The sequence below is a fragment of the Callospermophilus lateralis genome, chromosome 14 (assembly GCF_048772815.1).
Source record: "Callospermophilus lateralis isolate mCalLat2 chromosome 14, mCalLat2.hap1, whole genome shotgun sequence".
Taxonomy (NCBI): Eukaryota; Metazoa; Chordata; class Mammalia; order Rodentia; family Sciuridae; genus Callospermophilus; species Callospermophilus lateralis.
The window spans coordinates 79,109,787-79,129,782 of record NC_135318.1 but is presented as its reverse complement, the minus strand read 5'-3'; the positions used below and the strand labels follow the sequence as shown (position 1 = coordinate 79,129,782).

Here is a 19,996-nt window from a genome sequence, read left to right as displayed (position 1 = left end):
GGCCCAGTCAGTGCCGTCTAAGTTAACAGTAGGTAGGGGACCTCACTTTTGTGACACCTCGAGCCCAACGCCCCACGTCTGTAGATGTTGGTGGCAGTATGGTGCCTTCTCTAGGACAGTACTCCTTGGAGATGGAGGCCTTTGTTGGCAGCATGGACAGGCCTTGTCCCTCTAGGGAGACCAGAGCTGTCAGAGTTGGAGACTGCTCCTGCTTGGGCAGCGGGGGCAGGAGCTATGCTGGGCCAGCTGTGCACACTGCTGTAGTCAGGGTGCCCAGGGGACCACCAATCTACCTGACTGTGATCAGAGTCAGACTTCAGGCACAGGATGCAGGGACACGGGAATAGCAAGGCAGCCGGGCAGCTTCCAGCAAGCCACAGGCCTGCCTGACCAGGGCCCGCAATGGTGAGGTGCAGGCGAGGCTGCCTCCTGTCTTCCTCCAGCCCGGAGGAGGCAGGGCCTGCAGGACCCCAGACGCCATGGCATCTGAACGAGGGAGGCCTGCAGCTCTGTGGAGCCAACACCCGCCTGGACACCTCCTGGTGTCTCCTACTGAATGTGGCTCCCACATACCTCAGTGGTGGAACTAGAAAGAAAATCAAGGATGCAATCACGAAAAGTCAGGGCAGGGTTGGGGGAGCTCTGCAGGTGGGAGGTTCGTGATATAAGGAAACTTGGGGTGAGGAATCCCAGGTTTTTTTCTGAACCTGGGTAGAAGTTACACACATACAAAACCAACCCTCCCTCCCTCCCTCCCTCCCTCCCTTCCTTCCTTCCTTCCTTCCTTCCTTCCTTCTTCTGGGGATTGAATGCAGGGGCGCTTTACCCCTCAGCCACATCCCAAGCCTATTTTATTTTGTGACGAGGTCTTGTTAAGTTGCTTAGGGCCTCACTAGTTGCCCAAGCTGACTTAGAACCTGTGATCCTCCTGCCTCGGGCTCTAGAGTCACTGGGATAACAGGTGTGCAACACTGTGCCTGGCAAGAAGTCCCAATTTATTAAGATTATGTGTAGCCGGGCACAGTGGCACCTGCTTATGATCCCAGTTGGGGAGGCTGGGGCAGGAGGATCGCGAATTGCTGAATTCAGCCTCAGCAATTTAGCAAGGCCCTAGGCAACTTAGTGAAACCCTGTCTGTAAATAAAATATTTAAAAAGGGTTGGGGATGTGGCTCAGTGGTCAAGCCCTTCCTGGGTTCATCTCTGGTGCCCCCCCCCCCAAAATTGTATATTTTCTCTTTTTTTTAGATGGAGCTTTTCATAATGGACAACAATTGTGTCTGTGAGCCTCACCAGCCTTGCCCTGGCCTCCCCTTCCCCTCCTCCTCTATAACCCACAGCACTATTGATGATCTGTTCTTCAGTGTTGGCACCCTCCACCCGGAGCCCCGCCCCAGCCCCATCAGTCACTGAGGTCTAGGCCTGGGGCTCCTGCCCATCCCTCCCACCAGTCCATCAGTGCCCTGAAGCCTCCGTCCCTCCTGGCCTCCCTCCTGGCCTCCCGGCTCCTCTGGGATTCCCTGTCCTTAGCTCCCACAGCCACTCTTTCACCCACAGAGTGAACTTCTTAGAGAGTTAGATTCACAGGAAGCAGCAGGAATAATGCAGAGGTCTCCCCTCCTGTCTACTGGCTCCCCACAGGGTGTCCAGGGACCCCCACCGTCAGTGGGAAAGTGGGCGCGGCACATCCTCGGGCCCATCGAGAGCTCAGCCTACTGCTCTCGTTCACACGTGGGGGTGCGTGTGACTGCAATTTTGCCACAAGTGTGAGCTCACACGACCTCCAGTGCAGTGGAGAGACAGAGCTGGCCCCAGGCTTGGTGGCATACACCTGTGATCCCAGGGGTGGGAGGCTGGGGAGGAGGATCATAAGTTTGAGGCCAGCCTCAGCAATTAGCAAGACCCTGACTCAAGGTGACAGCGAGCCAGGCATGGGGCTCAGGGGTAGATCCACTGCCCACCGACGCAAGGCCGTGAGGTCCATCTCCAGTACTGCACCCCACCCTCCCCCCGGCCTGCACCAACCCAGACACCCTGTCTCTAAGATTTGCCAGTTACAGAGCAAGGTATCAGCAGGAGTCTGCAGCCTGTGGCCTCTGGGTGGCCTTTCCCTCCTGGCTTACTGCCACATTGCTGTCCCAGCAGTGGCCCCTTCTCCCTGCTGGGCGAGCTCTGTGATGTGACTGTAGAAGACACTTTCGGACTCCGGGAAGTGGCTGTGCTGACTCTGCATCAGCCACCGTCCAGGTACAGCCAGAGACACCCCTTGCTCTCAGCCAGACTTGTGGCCAGGGGAACACGGATTCTTGAGAGAAGGGCTTCTTTAGTGTGGAAACTTTGGCCCCCCAAAGAGGACTTCCCTGGAACTACCTATAAAGATATCTGTGAACTTTAAAAATATGCTCAGTATAATCAATTTAACATTATCTGTGGCCTTTCGTCCACTCCTTGCCCGTGATAAGGAAGGGCGAGTCTAGCACCTTCCATCAATGGCCACAGTGGACCAGGACCATGTCTTTGGTGGCAAACAGCAAAGTTCTGGATACAGCCGACCCATGGTGCGGTCCAACTGGGGCTGCGAGATGGGGACGGTGCTTGGCGAGATGACAAAAGGCGAGTGTCAGGGACGGCCTCCTAGAGGAAGAACCTGCTGCACGAGAGTTCTTGGAGGAGTGCTGGGTCCCCCGGGAAGAGCAGGACCACCCTGGGGCTCAAAGGAAGGCCCACCGGCTCTGCTCCTGCTGCTCACCTCCTCCGGGCTCTGCTGGAATTGGGCTGCAGGGGCCAGGGAGCCTCTGCCCACACCAGGTGCTGAGGAGGCAGGGAGCGTCCCCTCACCTCGGGGGTGAGGCCGGTTGCCACCTGGGTGTCCGCTTCCAGAACTGCCAGTGGACATGTGTCCTGTTGCTCTAGGCCACGGGCCTGCAGGGGTCTGCCCTGGCAGCCAGAGGAAACTACAATGGAGCCCTCCTGCTCCAGGGCCTCCTTGCCGCTCTGGCCCTCCCAGCATGCGGACAGTGGCCAGGGTGCAGGGCCGCAGCACATGCCCAGCCACAGGGAGGAGATCAGGCAGCCCATCTTGCAAGAAAACCCTCAGTGGAAATCAGGTGCTGGAGTCTATTTTTTGTTTGTTTGTTTGTTTTTGTTTTGTTACAGGGGATTGAATCCAGGGTGCTTGACCACTGAGCCCTTTTTATGTTTTATTTAGAGACAGGGCCTCAGTAAGTTGCTTAGGGCCTCACTAAGTTGCTGAGGCTGGCTTTGAACTCGTGATCCTCCTGCCCCAGCCTCCCGAGCTGCTGGGATTACAGGTGTCCACCACTGCGTCCAGCTACAACTGGAAGGGAACGTAGAGCATTTGCAAGCAGGTAACCTGAAAGGTGGCAGCTGGACCCATAAGGCTCCTGTGGTGCCTGGGGCCTGAAACAAGCTGGCCATTTCAGCACAGGGGAGATGGGCGGGGGGGGGGAGCAGGACAGAAGCCAGGCAAGCGGCAGAGGCAGGCCAGTTCTGACTGCTCTTAGCCCCCTGTTAAGGCCACCCCTGGGTCTTGTGAGGGGAGACTGGATGTCCTTGACATAGAGCTATTGAGGATCTACTCTGAGCTAGCTCAGACCCGGCATGGACTATTTGAGGGGGTAAATGTGGGTCTTACGCTCACAGGAATGACTGCATATTGGAATATTTTGGTTGCAAGTAACAGAAAATTCAACGTCAGCTGATCTAAACAATAAAAGAAGCTCTAACCTCAGTAACCACCATGGATCTGGGCTCCCCCTGTGAGCTAAGATTGGACTTCATTCTCTGTGACCTTCTCTTCTGAGTGTGGGCTCCACTGACCCTGGCCTCTCCTTTGTTCCCACAGTGGCCACAGCGGCCTGCTTCACGCTGGGGAGGGGGCATCCAGCAACCAGGATCTGGGAGCTCACCCCTGACTACGCATAAAGGAAAGGAACGAGAAGCCCTGTTTTGTCAAAGTACCAGCTCCAATGCAGCACCTCTGGGAACTTTCTAGAAAAGGGAGTTTTCACCCTGACGGTGGGCTGAGCACTAGGCATCCAGGCGAGGTTGACACCGTTCAGTTTACTCAAGGGCTGATCAGAGCTGTCTGTGGAGCTGGTGTGGTGTTTCTGCTGCCCAGAGGCCTAATGGCCACGCCACGGCAGCAGGATGGACTGGATACTGGAGGGCCACCCTGATGGACATTGCCCTCAGTACTTAGATGACTATCATGACAGACTGTGCACTTTGGTGCCCTCTAAGTTGCTGGGGCTGACTTTGAACCTGTGACCCTCCTGCCTCGGCCTCCTCAGCACGCGCGTTATGTTTACACCACTGGTTTTCCCTGTCTTTTCCACACGGCCATGCAGAGCTAAATGACCTGCGCAGGAATCACACTGGTGAATGGCAGAGCCCTGCCTTTAGACCTGTGACGTGGCCAAGGGTTGAGCACTTGCCTAGCATGCGTAAGGCCCTGGGTTCAATCCTCAGCACGGCAGAACACAGAAGGAAAAACAACCTTAAGTCTGTCCCCAAGCTCCAGTCCAGCCACCATTAGGAACAGCTATGGGTCACTGTCTTCATGCATTATCCATAGACCTTGATACAGCTGCACTTATGTGATTGATTACCCAGATGCACACACACGTGCGTACACACTCTCTCACACACACACACACACACACACACACACTCACACGAAGCCCATTAAACATCGTGGAGGTACAAGGAGTAGGTACATGTTTTTTGTTCACTTATGGGTGCATGGCATGTAGCAGCTGCTCAATAAAAATTTATAGGAAGGAAAGGGTGGCGACAGCTCCCAGATGCTGTCATATATGAGTAGTTAATCGGTTCTGATTAATGATAAAGCTACACTCAAAGTTCTGGGAAGAAGAATGGAGAATTTTTTTTTTTAACCTGTGTATATGACATGTCACAAATGAATTCAGATAGAGAGGACATCTTCAGGGACTGAAGACAGTTTTGTTTTGTTCTAGTTGTAGATGGACATGATACTTTCATTTTATTTTATTTTTATGTGGTGCTGAGGATCGAACCCAGTGCTTCACATGTGTGAGGCAAGCCACAACCCCAGCCCCTGAAGACAGGTGTTTATGTAGAGCTATTTGATAAATGCTGTCAAACACAGGGATCAGTAAGGGCATATATTCACACAACTTGTCTTGAGGTTTTCTTTTCTTTTTCTTTTTTTTTCAAACATTATTGCTACTGCTTTTGGAGTTGTGTTGCGGTTGCTGGAGTACACACAGAGGGACCCTTTTAAAATCAGCCTTTACGATTTCCAGTTGTTTTCTATGCCAGTGTAACAGAATAGAGGGCCTCTTGACAGCTTGTGACAATGCTCCACTCAGAATCAGACAGGATGGGACCCCGAAAGATGATTGGGGGCAGGCTATCCCCAACCCTCCCTCAGTCAGGCCCAAACTTCAGGACACAGAAGACCTCGTCAGCTCCTGTTTAAAATGCTGATTTCTGTCCCAATTGCTGCCTCCCAGTGAAATTCTGAGCTGGGAGATCAGGAGGGGACCTTGGATTCTCTTAGCTGTCACACCCAGAGGGACAAGGACAACACTTAGGACCCACCTACTCATCTTGAAAGTGCTGAAACCAGAAGAGTGGGTCCCTCAACCTCACCCTGCCAGCTTGTGCCTGCGCATCACGGAGCTGACCCGCGTTGACTGGCAGCCTGCCAGCTCGACCTGGTGGCAGCGTGCTCCCTAGGGGGGCAGATGTGCTCACAGATTACACCTGCCGCATCAGTCAGGCGGGGTGAGGACCGGCAGGACTTACTGATGGCCAGGTGCTTTCAACATCCCGTGGCCGACCCAGCACTGACCCTGGACACAGGTCCCAAAAAGCATTTGAAAGAATTTAGGAGAGTTGACGGAGGGGCATCCAGACAGAATATGCTTGGCTGACGTTTCTGTAATTGTTAGGCAAAGACGGTCTCTAAGGGGCAACGGCTGGGATCCAGGTCTCTGGGGCCCAGACTCGGCAGCTGTCCATCTTCACTATCAGCAGCTGCGGCCACAGCAGTGATCAGTAGTTAGTGAACACTCCCGGGGGCGGCGGGGCCGGGGTGGGGGCACCTAGATATGCATGGGAAAGAGCCCCTGGGCTGTGAGTCTCCACTCCTCTTCTGGGGCCTTTCCGCACAGGACTGTAACGAGTTGTTTCGATGTCTTACATATGTACGTGCTTCTCCCGCACAAGAGCACCTTTCAGTTCAGTTGGCCTGAAGAGCTTATTTTCTCTAGAAAGATTCTGCTGTTTCACAGTGTGCTTGCACCGTTTTTGCCAGTGTAGACGTAAGTTATGACAAGTTTTTCCAATCTCAAGCCGCGTCTGTCCTTGGCACAGGGAGCGAACACGGCTGTGTGATCTAGAAAGGCAACCACAAGGTCAAAGGGACAGCACGTACCGCCTGGGGAAACCTCCAGCTGCCCTGAAAAGGCTGCTTGAGCTGGGCATCATCTTCTCCTGCCCTTGGACACTGAGCTCCTGGTCCTCAGGTCTCTGGGTCAGGCTGGAGGACGCCTGGCCTTTCTGCTTCTCCAGCTCACAGACACAACTCGTGGGCTGCTCAGCCTCTATGATCATGTGAGCCAATTTCTCTTTTGCTTTCTTTCTTTCTTTTTCTTTCCTCCCTCCTCCCTTTGTTCCTTTCTTTTTTTCTTTCTCTTTCTTTTTGGTACTGAGGATTGAACCGGACGCTTCACCCTGAGCCACATCCCCAGCCCTTTTGATGTTTTATTTAGTGACAGGGTCTCAGTCAGTTGGTTAGGGCCTCACTAAGTTTCTGAGGCTGGCTCTGAACTCGTGATCCTCCTGCCTCAGTCTCCTGAGCTGCTGGGATGACAAGTTGCCCCACTGCACCTGGCGTATGGAGAGTAAATCTCTCCCCGTCTCCCTTCTCTCCACTCCTCTTCCTGTCCTCTACATCTCTGTCTCCACACACTACTGGTTCTGTTTCTCTGGGGAACTTTAGTATACTCATACTCTCTGTGCCTCGTTTTCCTGCTTACATAGTAGGCAGAATAAAAAGGACCTCTGCATGTGGTTAGGAGGAGAATTAAATGAAGTCTGTCCACATCCAGCTGTCAGAACCCTGCCCAGCATCAAGTCACCATCACACTGAGTCTCTGGCCAGTCCTCAATGTACAGTGTTTGCAGGCACCTGGCCTCTGGTTGCTGTCCTTTCTCCTCCACTCTTTTCTTTCCTGGCTTTGCTGCTATCTTTCCCATACTGAAATTATTCACTTATTTATTTTTGTGCTGGGATTAAACCCAAGGGTGCTCTACCCTGGCTCCATCCCCAGCCCTCTTTATTCTTTTTTTTTTTTTTTTTTGTGCGGTGCCGGGATTGAACCCAGGGCCTTGTGCATGCCAGGCAAGCACTCTACCAACTGAGCTACACCCCCAACCCTATTCTCTATTTTTTTTTAAATTTTAGTTGTAGATGGACACAATATCTTTATTTTATTTATTTATCTTTATGTGGTGCTAAGGATCGAGCTCATGCCAGGCAAGTGCTTTACCACTGAGCCCCAGCCCCAGCCCATTTATTCTGTGTTTTGGGACAGGGTCTCCCTGAGTTGCCCAGGCTGGCCTGGAACTTGCGAGCCTCCTGCCTCAGCCTCCTGGTCACTGGGACTACAGGTGTGTGCCACTGTGTCTGGCCCCACACTGATCTCTTAGAAGTCCCTATTTGTGCCGGGCATGGTGGCACTCATCTGTAAGGAGCAACCCAGGAGGCTGAGGCAGGAGGCAGCCTGGGCAATTTAGTGAGATGGTGTCTGAAAATAATAATAAAAGGGGACTGGGGAGTACCTCAATGGTAGAGCACTTGTTTAAGGCTCCCTTCACGCTAGGTGAATGAACTAGCACCCTCTAGTCTATCAAGCATGCACTACTGGTGGGAGTTGAGTTCAGGAGGACATTCCCAGGACCTTGCCCCATTCTCCTGCAAGGCTGACACTTTTATCTCCATTTTATCACTTCCGGTGGAAATGGAGAGGACAGCATAAGTCACTTACCCACTGACACACTGTGTGTAAGCAGCAGCGCTGAGTTCTACTGCAAAACCAGCTTGCCCTAAAGCCTCCGCTGTGATCGTCCACATCCCCTGGGCCTGCACTGAATGTCCTTGGTGACCAGCCACCGCCTGACCTTTAAAAATCCCCAGCCACCAAAGACACAGTTACAATTCTCATGGACAGGTCTAGTCTGGCAGGCTGGGCAGGAGCCAGGAGGGACCTTCCCTGGGGGGTGGGCAGCCAGAGTGGTTCTCTCCACTGTCAAGAGTGCGCAGCCTGCAGGGGTGGGCCAGGTTTGAACAAGAGGACTGCAGCCCAGGGGTCCTCGGGTCCTCGCTGTCCCTGCTCTAGCACCTGCCTCTCCCCTGCCCACCTGTGTTGCTCATGTCTCTCCCCAGCCTCTCCCAGCCTGCAAAGAGCTAGAGGCAAGATCTTGTGGTGGGCTCTTTAATCATCCCGGACACCACTCCCTAGCAACTAGCACCACCGTGCTCTCCTAGGGCCACTGAAGTCAGTGCACTGCCCCTCCTTATGGGCAGTTACTTTCTCTGTGGTTATGCAATCCGTAGGTCTTGAGGAACTTTTACTACAGTCCATGGTGTTACTATTCAACAGTACACAGTATGTTCTTGTATTTTATTGCTAGTTATTGCCTTCAATCTCTTCCCATGCCTAACTGTAAGTCACATTTGATCATAGATAATGTATGTCAGGGGAAACAGAGTTGGACATATAGGGTCAGGTACCACCCTGGCAATCTGGGGGTCTTGGGCCATGTCCTGGTGGATGGGGGGCCCCCCCGTACGTGTGTTGACCGAGGACGCTAACATCCCAAGGTCCTGTCTCTGCCTAATCACCTCGCAGGGTGCCCACCCTGCACACCCACCACCTGCGGGCAGCACAGGCTGGCGCTGATGGGCTGTCCGCCTCTGTCCCAGCCCTGGAAGGCTCTGTGTTACAGGGTGGGTCCCAGGATGGGAAGGTCCCCCAGGCTGCGGAGTGGAGGCCATCGAGTGGCCCAGGGGAGCCCAAACGAGTCTTCAGGTGTGTCCACCCGAAAGCTAAGCATGCCCAGTTGGCCTCCTGTCCTGCCTGCTGTGCGCCGGGGGCTGCCCTTGGTTCGCCTGCCCTGGGCTCCCCTGGAGGCCGGTCCCTGCAGGAGGTGGCCCTTCAGGAGGGGGTGTTGCTTGGGCCTTCTGGGGCCTGGGCCTGAGGCCTGCAGGGGAGGGCGAGGGGCTCACCGCCCTCAGTGTCCAGCTGTGAGTAGCCAGAAGCGGTGGCTGTAATCAAAGGCCCTAATCCCGGCCTGGGGCCTTCCATGGACATTATCAGGTCAGGAAGGAAATGGATTGTAATCCCCTTATTAGGAGGCTGGAGGCTCCGCTCAGGAGGCTTTCCTCCTGCGAGTTGAGTCCAACGTGAACCTATTGGGTTTACACAGACAGGAGCTGGGGCAGGCACTCCTTCCAGGCTGCAGGGTGACATGGAAGTCACTCTGGGGGCATTTCCTAACAATCATTAAGTTCCTACGGCATACCAGGCCAGGAGCCAGGTAATCAAGTTACATGTTTTTCTCCTTCCATTTTCACATCCAAGGTCGTGAACCCATATAAGTTATTTTATCACTAAAAAAAAAAAAGTAAATTTAAAGGTGAATATCGCCAAGGAGGGAGGTGTGGATTGAAGGAGGCTTGTTGAGAACCCGGGGAGCGTGGTGTACACTGGGCATTGATCCCGTCCACACATCTTTTTTGTGTCCTTTCAAATAATATTTATTTTATTTTATTGTTTTTTTTTTTTTGTACTAGGAATTGAACCCAAGGGTGCCTTATCACTGAGCTATATCCCCAGCTCTGTGTGTTCTGTTTTGTGAGAGGGTCTCACTGAGTTGCTGAGGCTGGCCTCTAACTTGCTACCGACCTGTCTCAGCCTCCCCAGTTGCAAGGGTTACAGGCATGCGCCAGGCACCGGGCTAACTAATGTTCATTTTAACGTCCCAGGACTTCTACATTCACATTCCTATAATGCAATTAATTCATTTTTTCCTGCACAGTTTGAAGTAAAAATTTATATGTGATTGAAACGGTGCGGTGGTGCACAGTTGTAATCCCAGCAGCTCGGGAGGCTGAGGCAAGAAGACCCAGAGTTCAATGCCAGTCTCAACAAAAGTGAAGCCCTAAGCAACTCAGTGAGACCCTGTCTCTATATAAAATACCGAAAGGTCCAAGGATGTGACTCAGTGGTTAAATGCCCCTGGGTTCAATACCTGGTATCAAAAAAAAAAAAAAAAAAAAAAAAAGCACAGGTGACCTCTTTGCCGTCTGCCAAAGTGGACGGGAACCAGGAGAAATACAACTGTTTCATACTCTGGAAACACAAGATGGACTCGCCATGGAAACACTTAAACGGTAACATATGATGCTGCTCAGGGCAGGCCCAGGCGCTCCAGAGGCTGCGATGGTCTGCGGCAGAGGAGGTCCTGTCACATAGGGTGTCAGCTACCCTGAAGGGGACACTGAGGCTCCTGGGGCCAGGCGCCTGGCCGGTCACAGCACCAGCCTCTCGCAGAGCAGTCTGTTGCATCTAACATGGCCTTGCTGGAGCCCAGAGGTTCTGCAGGAACCCAGGTGCAGCTAAGGTGGCAACCAAAGGAGCCCGAGAGAGGCTCGCATGCTGGGCCAGGGGCCTAGGGCCCTCTGGACGGCCTGCAGCCCTGAAACACTCCTGGGAGGCCGCAGGACCCCCTGCTGCTGCCGGTGTCTTTCCCCACCCCACCCCGCCTCCCCGCCCCCGCAGGGCTGCCTGGGAGGCAGACTTAGGGACTTAGAGCCCTAACAACTCCAGGTACCACCGTGTCACCAGCGCTCAGAGCCTGCTCTTTGCCCACGCAGTCCCTCTCCGGAGGCCACCCAGCTCCGGCCTGAGCCCTACTGCAATCCTGGCCTTGCTCCCCAACCTGCGCCTCCAGTGTTTCCTTCCTCATCAAAGGACCCACAGGCTCCAGGGGCTCTTTCCAGAAGGCACCTCTCTGGGCCTCATCCCTGCTGCTTCCATTATAATCATGACTGAACCCTGGACTCTCTCCTTCCAAAATGCCCCTCAACCAACCCACATCTCTCCAGGTCTGCCGGCACCTCGTCTCACCCCCCGGCCACCTTCATCATGCAGGGGCAGAGGATAAAGTCACGGACCCCCCTGTGCCCAGGGAGGGCAGCTCCCTGAGTTCCTCCACGGTCTGTGGAGCAGCAGGGCTCGGCCTGCCCAGGACTTTGCCAGTTCTGCAAGGCTAGTAGCCGCGGGCTCCTCCACGTCGGGTCCCAGTGCTGGAAGAAATGACTGCATGCTTTGTCTGTCCCAGTGGACAGCCACCACCTGGCTGGCACAGCCCCCAGGCACAGCTAAAAAGTAAATTAGCCACGCTAATGAGAATGGCCATCTGTGAATCCATCAAATCAGTCAGAAGCAGGCGGAATCGCAGACACACCAAATCCATGTTGGCAAACCAGGCCTGTGAGTTATGGAGCACACCAGACCACCAAGGATGCACCCCCAGACCCCCAAGAGGAGGGGCACCTGGCATAGAGACCTTCAGGAACCTGAGCCATCTTGGCAGGACCAGCCGGGGTTCCCTCACAGTCACGCAACACATGCGCTTGACTCCTGCACCCTCTCCAGGTAGCTATGGCGTCTGTCCTTCAGATGGTCCAGCTGCCTGGACCCTGTCACTTGGTCATTCGTCCTGAGTGAGTGAACCACAGCCAGGAACTTCAGGACCTCCGCTTTAGCTAAACGTGGTTTCTCCTGCCTGTGACAATCACAGAAGTCCCACTCCTCAGGCTGACACTGTGAAACTGCCCTGTCTGGACCTTGGCCTGGAAGAAGTCCTGTGCTTTGGTGGCTCTGTATCCTGCACAAGTTCCTTGGCCGGTCCTGACCCTGTCTGACCACCTGTAGTGACCCCGTGCCTTCATATCTGCTCTCTGCTCTGCTGTCAGTCCAGCCTGCCGCGCCTTGGGGCTGCCTGGCCCTTTCCCAGCCTTGCTGTGACCACATATGTACTTGTGTCAAGTCTGACTGTGGCTGGAGTGTCACAGATATTAGGAAGCAAGACTGGCATGAAAGGACCTGTGATGGCCCAGCTCAGGCCTGCCAGGTGACCTGCCAGTGTTCAGTGACCTACCAGTGAGGAAAGAGGCTCAGCCTGAGAATGTGTTGCTGGCAGTGAACACGACATTGTGACATTGCAGACAATCATGGTGTGTTGGCCTGCGTTGAAGGCACAGCACTCAGGACGCCACCCAGGAGGCCCCTCCCCTTCAGCCTTGCCAAAGTGACCCTCCTCTCTGCACTGACAGAGCTGCCTCTCCAGCCCTCCGGCATGGAGGACCCAGGACCAAGCAGGTCTTCTCTGGCTGCCCGGGCCTGGATGGGCTCCCCACCCAGCTCCCTCTGTACGCTATCATAACTGCCATTAAAGACTCGCCTGTGTGATTCTTTAGGAATTTGCCTACTATCAAGCTGTAAGTGCCGGAGGGCAGAGGTCATCCCTGTTTGTTTACCACTGTCTGGGCCCTTACGGGTGCCTGGCATAGAGCCCTTCAGGAACCTGGGCCATGTTGGCAGGACAAGTCCGGGTTCCCTCACAGACACCAGACACATGTACTTGACTCCCGCACCGTCTCCAGGTAGCTATAGCGTCTGTCCCTCAGATGGTCCAGCTGCCTTCTTCTGAACTTACACCATTGATCAGGGCAGCAGGACAGTAAGTATAGACTCACATTGTTTAGCAAAAAGGACCTTTTCTTAGTAGTTCACTGGGTGTGGGGTGTGGTGGCCATGCCTGTGATTCCAGCAGCTTGGGAGGCTGAGGAGCAAACTGACACGAGATTCACTCAGGCAGGGACTGAGTGAGGGGGCCTGGGCTGCTGCCCCTCAGGGGCCTTGGTTCTAAGCAGGAGCACACAGTGGCCCCGCGGCACAGCAGGTGTGGAGCCCACGTACTGTGCACACTGCCCTGCTGTCCTGGACTGAGGGTGGCCTCTCCCGGGCATGCGGGGATGCATGCACTGCCACCTTGCTGTCCCAGGCAATAGGAGTCTCAGCCCCCTAGGGTCTACTGGGACCGCGTTCCAGAGTGCCTGCTGACCACACTGCCATGAAGGGGCACCCACAGTGTCAGGATGAGGCCAGGTTGCAAAGGCTAGTGGCCCATATTTCCCTGAAAAAGATTATGCTTGGGCCACAGAACCACTGGCCTCACCCGGCATCCCCTGTGGACATTCCTGCTGTGCCCACTCCCTGCTGTCTCTTTCAGCTTTATCGGATTCACAGGAATCCGATAAAGCTGAAAGAGAACCCTGGGACACTTAACTACTGAGCCATATCCCCAGCCTTTTTTATTTTTATTTAGGGCACTTAACTACTGAGCCATATCCCCAGCCTTTTTTATTTTTATTTAGGGACAGGGTCTCACTAAGTTGCAGAGGCTGGATTTGAACTTACGGTCCTCCTGCCTCAGCCTCCTGGGCTGCTGGGATGACAGGCGTGCACCCTGGGCCTGGCTGTGTATATACATACCCCTTAACCGCTGCTCTTTGTTTGCTTTGTTTTTCCCTTTTGTGGCACCAGGGGCTGAATCGGGGCCTGTGTGTTCGAGGCAAGCACTCTGCCACTGCACGAGGCCCTAGCTGTTTATATTTTTAGACAACATCTGGTTAATTTGCCCAAATTGACCTTGAACTTGTGATCCTCCAGCTCAGCCTCCTGAGTAGGTGGGAATGCAGGTGTGCAGTGCTGTGCACCACTGTGTACACCATGCACCACTGTGTACACTGGAGACCACCGTGCCCAGCTATCTTAGCCATTTTCAGTGACAGTTCACAAGCACTAAGCACAGTCACAGAGGTGAGCAGCCATCACCACTGCCTATCCCCGGCACCTCACCCTCTTCCCACCTCCGTGACCATTTAAACATCACTCTTCATTTTCTCTTCCCCCAGTCCCTGGAAGCGCTTCTCTTTTTCTGTGAATCTGGTTGGACTAGGCATCTTAATTAAGTGGAATCATACCTCATTTATTTTTTCGTGATGCTCTTTTTTCCACTAAGTACAGTATCTTCAAGTTTATGCATGTTTAGCATCAAGGCTGCGTAATAATATTCCACTATGTGTATGTACCACATTCGGATGATCCATTCATCTTCTGGTGGGTGTTGGGCATAATGAGTCAGGCTGCCTTAAACACGGGCATACGCATGATGTGTTTGAGTTCCTGCTTGCAACTGTTTGATTTATAACAACTGAAATTGCTGGATTGTGTGGTGAGTCTGGGATTAACCTCTGGAGAAAGCACCGAACTATTTTTCCATAGCAGCTGCTGCCCCTGTGCATGGTCACCAGAAATGAACAAAGGCTGGGATTTCTCAGCGTCCTCCACTACTGCTCTTATTTTCTGTGTTGTGTTGTTTTTCTGATTTTATTCATCCTAACGCATGCAAAAGAGGGTGGAATTTGGACGCAGAGTGAGCGGCCCCCCAAGCAGCAGAGGCCTGGGGACTGTGGCATAAGGTAATTCAGCTGGACAGTCTGATGTCACAAACCACCTGGGGTTCTTCTGTTCACCTGCTTCTCCGCTTGCTGTGCAATGTCGGCAGTGCCTGACCCTGGTGCCACTCAGTGTCACCAGGGTTCATGTTGGCCCCGGGATGCAGACTGCTAAGGCTCTCTCTGAAGATGTGAGCCAGGCACGGGGCACTGCCATGCAGGACAGCTGACTCACCACCACATCACAATGGCCAGACCTGTGACCACAACAGCCCCACAGCATGGGTCAGGCTGTCTCAGGCACAGGTGTGGCATGGTACACCACGGCAGCTCTCCCCGCAGCAGGGGCACTTGGGCTACAAGGGCAGGAACACCGTGCACACTGGCAGAAGGAGAGGTAGGCTCCGAGCATGGAAGAGGGTCCACAGCCCTAGGAGAGTAGTTGTCTGCACAGGAGGGACATGGGGCCAGCTGAGCTGTGCCTGCGCCCCTCCTGCTGGCCACAGCTTGCTCAGCAGAGTGAATGGAGCCCTCATCAAGAGTGTCAGGTCATTGGGCACAGAGGCCCACACCTGTGATGCCTGCTACTTGAGAGGCTGAGCGGGGGGATGGCAAGTTCAAGGCCAGCCTGGGCAGCTTGGCAAGACCCTGTCTCAAAATAAAATAAAAAGGGCTGGGGATCTAGCTTGGTAGGAGAGCATCCCTGGGTTCAAGCCCCAGAGCTTGTGACCCCCAAGACCCCCAAGGATCCACACACATGCAGTGGAGTAAGCTCTCTGAGCTCACGGGTGCTGCAGCTGAGTGGCAGTCTGGACTTCGAGCTGCCATCCTGAAACCTGAATGCAGAGCTGCTGACTCTTGGCCCAGAATACGCCTGTCCTGAGTGGGGTGCCCGGGGTTGGGCCTGGGCCATCCTTCCCCAGGCAGGCTGAGCCCCGGGCCCATGGGAACCGGGTGCAGGGAGCTGGCTCCCCAGGACCTGAGTGTGTACGTCCTGCAGTCCAGCCTCAGTGACTTCCTAGGTGGAGTGTTTACACCATGGAATTGGCTGGAAATATGGGCTCAGGGCTTACATTCCCTACACAGGTGGTGGTTTGATATTTCCCACAAACCACCTGCCCTCTGTCTGCCTCTCCTGTGGCCCTTAGGTTCCCTGACCCAGGGCCCCTGTCCACTCTCCATGGGTCTCTGGTTCCTCCAGCAACCCTGGGTGGGGGCTCTGTGCAGGGAGGTGGCCGGGAGGTGGGAGGTACAGACAGGAGGAGCAGGAGCAGGCCTCGGTTGGCACGACTGTGGATGGTAGCTGCTGGCTAACCAATTTGTCCCTCTAGAGCCTTGGACATGGAACGTACGGTGTACCCAGGACAGGTGAGTGGTGTGGTCCCTTGTGACCATCTCAGCAAGGAGCCCCAGGAGAGGATGGGGCTCTTTGGAGGCTCCCTCTGCTCATCTGGAGCAAAGGCCTTTGTTTTTATGTTTTTGCAACAGGCATAGAGCAACTAAGTGTTACAGCATTCTGGGGCCTATTTATTTATCCAGCATGCATTTATTAGGCACCCACAGTGTGCCAGGTACCTGTGCTGGGCTTGGACTACAGAGATGCCTAAGACAAGGTTCTTTAAATCCTCACGACACACCACAGGACCGCCCTGTAGCGGGGTGAAACTGCTCTCCGAGCAGAAGGGAAAGGGTTTGATTCCGGTGAGGTGGAGAATGGAAGGTTGGGAGAGAGACTTTGGGGGAAGTGGCATTTGATCTGGGTCTTGAAGGATACCTAGGAGTTTGCTGGCGGGAGAAGAGGGAACCCTGTTTCCATCAGAAGACAGCAGGGTACAGTACGGGGACAAGTGGGAAGAGGAGCGGCTGGACACGCCATGGTGGGGAGGTGGTGAAGGCAGGTGGACGCCAGGCCCCACAGCTGGCCCTCATCCTGCAGCAAGAAGCCCTTGGATGGCTTAGAGGAAGGGTGACGAGACCGGGGTCTTCTTTCCCACTCTCCCTGTGCTTAGGCCCCTGTGGATTTAGACATGTACCAGAGCTCCTACATGGTGCACTTCCAGCCCTACGGGAAGCACAGATACTCCAGGGCCATGCCGGGAGAGGTAGGACAGTGTCACCGCCTTGACACCCACTCAGCTCTCCACCCAAGCCACCCTGCTCGCCCCCCACAAGTGCAGACCTTACACACTTACCAAAAACAACACCCAGTGCCAGGAGGCCTGGCTCAGAGGCCCTGTGTGTGTGCATGTGTGTCTACATGTGTGCGCACATGTGTGCCTGCATGTGTGTCTGCATGTGTGTGGCTGCATGTGTGTGTGCACTGGTTAAAATGCACATCATATAGAAATTATGCACACAGCCAGGCGCGGTGGCGCACACCTATAATTCCAGCATCTCAGGAGGCTGAGGCAGGAGGACTGCAAGTTCAAAGCCAGCCTCGGCAACACAACGAGACCCTGTCTCAAAATAAAAAGTCAAAAATGCTGGGGACGTGGCTCAGTGGTCAGGCCCCCCGGGTTCAATCCCTCCTACTGCAAAACACAAACAAAAAAGCACTACGTAGGAAAGACTGTAAATTATACATGACACTGAAAGAGGGAGCACCAAGTACCCACATCGTCACCCAGGGCCCCCCATGCCCGCACCTCCTGTGTAGCCCCAAGCCCTCCTTCCTGTGGGCCTCCTGTGCAGTGGCTTCTCCCTGTGTGTGTCTCTTTGAACAAATGGCCTTTGAATGTTTTCACGTGTTGGCCTGGGCCACTTACACCCTCCCCTGGCCTTTATGACCGAGCGCCCTGGGTGACCCAGCAGGGGACTTCCCCTTTCCTCTGGGCACTTGTTCCACTCAGCCACACCTGGCCACCTGGCCCGTGGTGTTCACCCACCCAGAGGTGGGATGGGGGTCTGGGGGAGGCCGAGCCCCTTCCTCTCCCCAGCAGAGGCACCCACGTGTGTCCCCCTGGTAGTGGACGGTCACTCCTGCCCCCTGCCCTCTGGCTGTCGTGGGCATCGCCAGGCCTTTGAGTGCTGCTCAGTGCGTGTGGTCATGGTTCTGGTCACCGACTGCAGATGGGCTGTCTCTTCCCTGGTGAGAGGTCGTGCCCTGTCGCAGGCTGTCCCCTGTCGCAGGGGCTATCCCTTGTTGCTGCCTGGTGGGCGCCAGGTGGGCCAGTGAACCTGCAGGGCGCTCAGATGCTCTGGGCTGGCAGCCTCCGTGGGCCGCACGGCAGGAGTGGTCTCTGTCGCTGGTTTGTACTGGACATAACTGTCATGTGCAGTGTGGTCAGAGTCACTATCATTCCTCTCTGGGGGCCTCTTTCCCCACCCAAAACAAGACCCAGACGGAGGGAGGTGTCGATCCACCGACGGGAACCCAGGGGGAGCAGAATGGCGGGCCACGCAGAGCCCAGCAGCTGGGGCCGATGTTCCCACGTCCATGAAACATTCAAGAAAGGCACAGACACCGGGGGCTTCCCTGGGGGAGCAAGCTTGAGTCCCAACTAAGCCCTCTGTCCCCCAGCAGTCCCTCTGCCACTCACACCACCACGCAAACAGAGTTTAGAACTTTTAAAAATAAAGAAAAGTGCTTTGTCTGGGGCGCCTGGGGAGGCCGGGTGTCCTCCTCAGCCCTGGCCTGTGATCTGTCTCCACAGCAGGCCAAGCTCGATGCCCAGCTCCGCTACAAAGAGTTCTATAGGCCTGTGGCCAGCCCCAACCCCAAGCTGGAGGACGGGTTCCCCGCCTTCGAAAGACCCCTCATGACTGCCAGAGACCTGGGACTGCCCGGCTTCTTCCCTCCACAGGACTCTGGGGCCAGTGCGGAGTCGGAGATGGGGTCGAGGTGCGTGCTGTCCAGCATCTGCCCCTGGGCGTACCCGGCTTCCCCCAACCTGTGCCTGGCCCAGGGAGACCCCAATAAGCTTCCCCAGATCACCCACTTCCCGTGCCTCCTGGAACCTTGGCACCAACCTGCTGCAGCGGAGGGCAAAGGCTATCTTCTGCTGCCCAGCTGTCCCTGTCCTCATCACCAAACGCTCAAGGTCCCCATCTTGTATCGGTGGGGGCCTCTCCTGCCATTTTACCAGTAGGAGTGGCAAGGACACCTGCCAAGGGCTGTTCCCAGGGCACGTGGGAACCCTGTGCCCACCTGCTTTGCCTTCGGGTACCCAGAGGGATATTGAAAATTAAAGGGACAGATTCCAACGAGACTGACCGTCCATGCATTCCACCTGCTGCCCCTGCCCCAGGGCACAGCCTCCTCCCTGCAGAGGGAGGAGGGCCAGGGTGCGTGGAGAACTGATATTGGCCACGTTTTGTTGTGGTTACTAGTCCACAGCTCCCTCCTGCTGTAGGTGCCTCCTCCCACCAGATGGGGACTTGGTCCCCAGGCTTGTGTTACTGGCATGTGGTGGTAGGGCCTTTGGGGAGTCACAGGATCTGATGAGGTCATGGGGCTATTATGGCATCCGTGGCCTTACAAGAGAACGAGACCTGAGCTTGCACACTTGCTGTCTCACCACCTGGCCAGAAGCCAGGCACCATATTCATGGACTTCCCCACCTCCAGAACTTCTCTTCTTTATAAGTTATCAGGCCTCTGGTATTTTCTTGTGGCAATAGAGAATAGACTACGACATGAAGTGGGAGAAGGTGTGTTTCCCATGGTCACCCAGATATTGGGTGTGATTGTGAAACTGAGACACTGTTGGAGAACTTTCCCCTCAACACTCCTGTGTTGTTTTCCCACCCTGCCCACCCATGTAGTAATCCATGGAAACAGTTGAGAGGACACTGTTCATACTGTTCTTCTTGCTCGGTGGACTGTATGTAAAAACATATGTTCTGGGAAATAACTTGTTAGGCAAGTATATCACTGCAAACATCATGGAGTGTACGTGTGCAAACTGGAGGTGTGTTGTGCTGAAGCTGTGACATCACTCGGCAATATGATCTTCTGGGAGCACCATGTGGGAGGCCATTGTTGATGGAAACCTCACCACGCAGCACACCACACATGCATGAGTCAGCTTGGGAACAGCCAAGTCGCTGTAACACAGAGCCCAAGTACACTGGCTTGACCCACATGCTCGATTCTCTTCTGAGCGCTGGGCTCTGGCCTCCAGGGCTGCATGTTCCTAAGGATGGCCTGCAACTTTGTCCACTGACTTCTTTTTTTTAATATTTATTTTTCAGTTTTTGGCAGACACAACATCTTTGTTTGTATGTGGTGCTGAGGATCGAACCCGGGCCGCACGCATGCCAGGCGAGTGCGCTACCGATTGAGCCACATCCCCAGCCCTGTCCACTGACTTCTATTTTCTACCGACTGACGCAGTCTTTGGGGAGAAAGCAGGATTGGGGACTCCACACTGGGTTTGAGTGGTGTCTGTTTGCCC

General features: G+C 54.6%; 1 protein-coding gene across 1 annotated transcript in view; it reads left to right on the top strand.

Annotated features, from left to right (window-relative positions):
• The window catches only part of Spmip9 (sperm microtubule inner protein 9), a 46,792-nt gene extending 28,103 nt beyond the window's left edge, over positions 1-18,689 (top strand). The window contains exons 2-6 of the mRNA XM_077105163.1: positions 1,641-1,765; positions 2,145-2,246; positions 15,933-15,969; positions 16,611-16,703; positions 18,255-18,689. Coding sequence (XP_076961278.1) covers positions 1,641-1,765; positions 2,145-2,246; positions 15,933-15,969; positions 16,611-16,703; positions 18,255-18,689 — 792 coding nt within the window. The remainder of the gene's footprint in view (positions 1-1,640; positions 1,766-2,144; positions 2,247-15,932; positions 15,970-16,610; positions 16,704-18,254) is intronic.
• Positions 18,690-19,996: the final 1,307 nt, after the last annotated feature.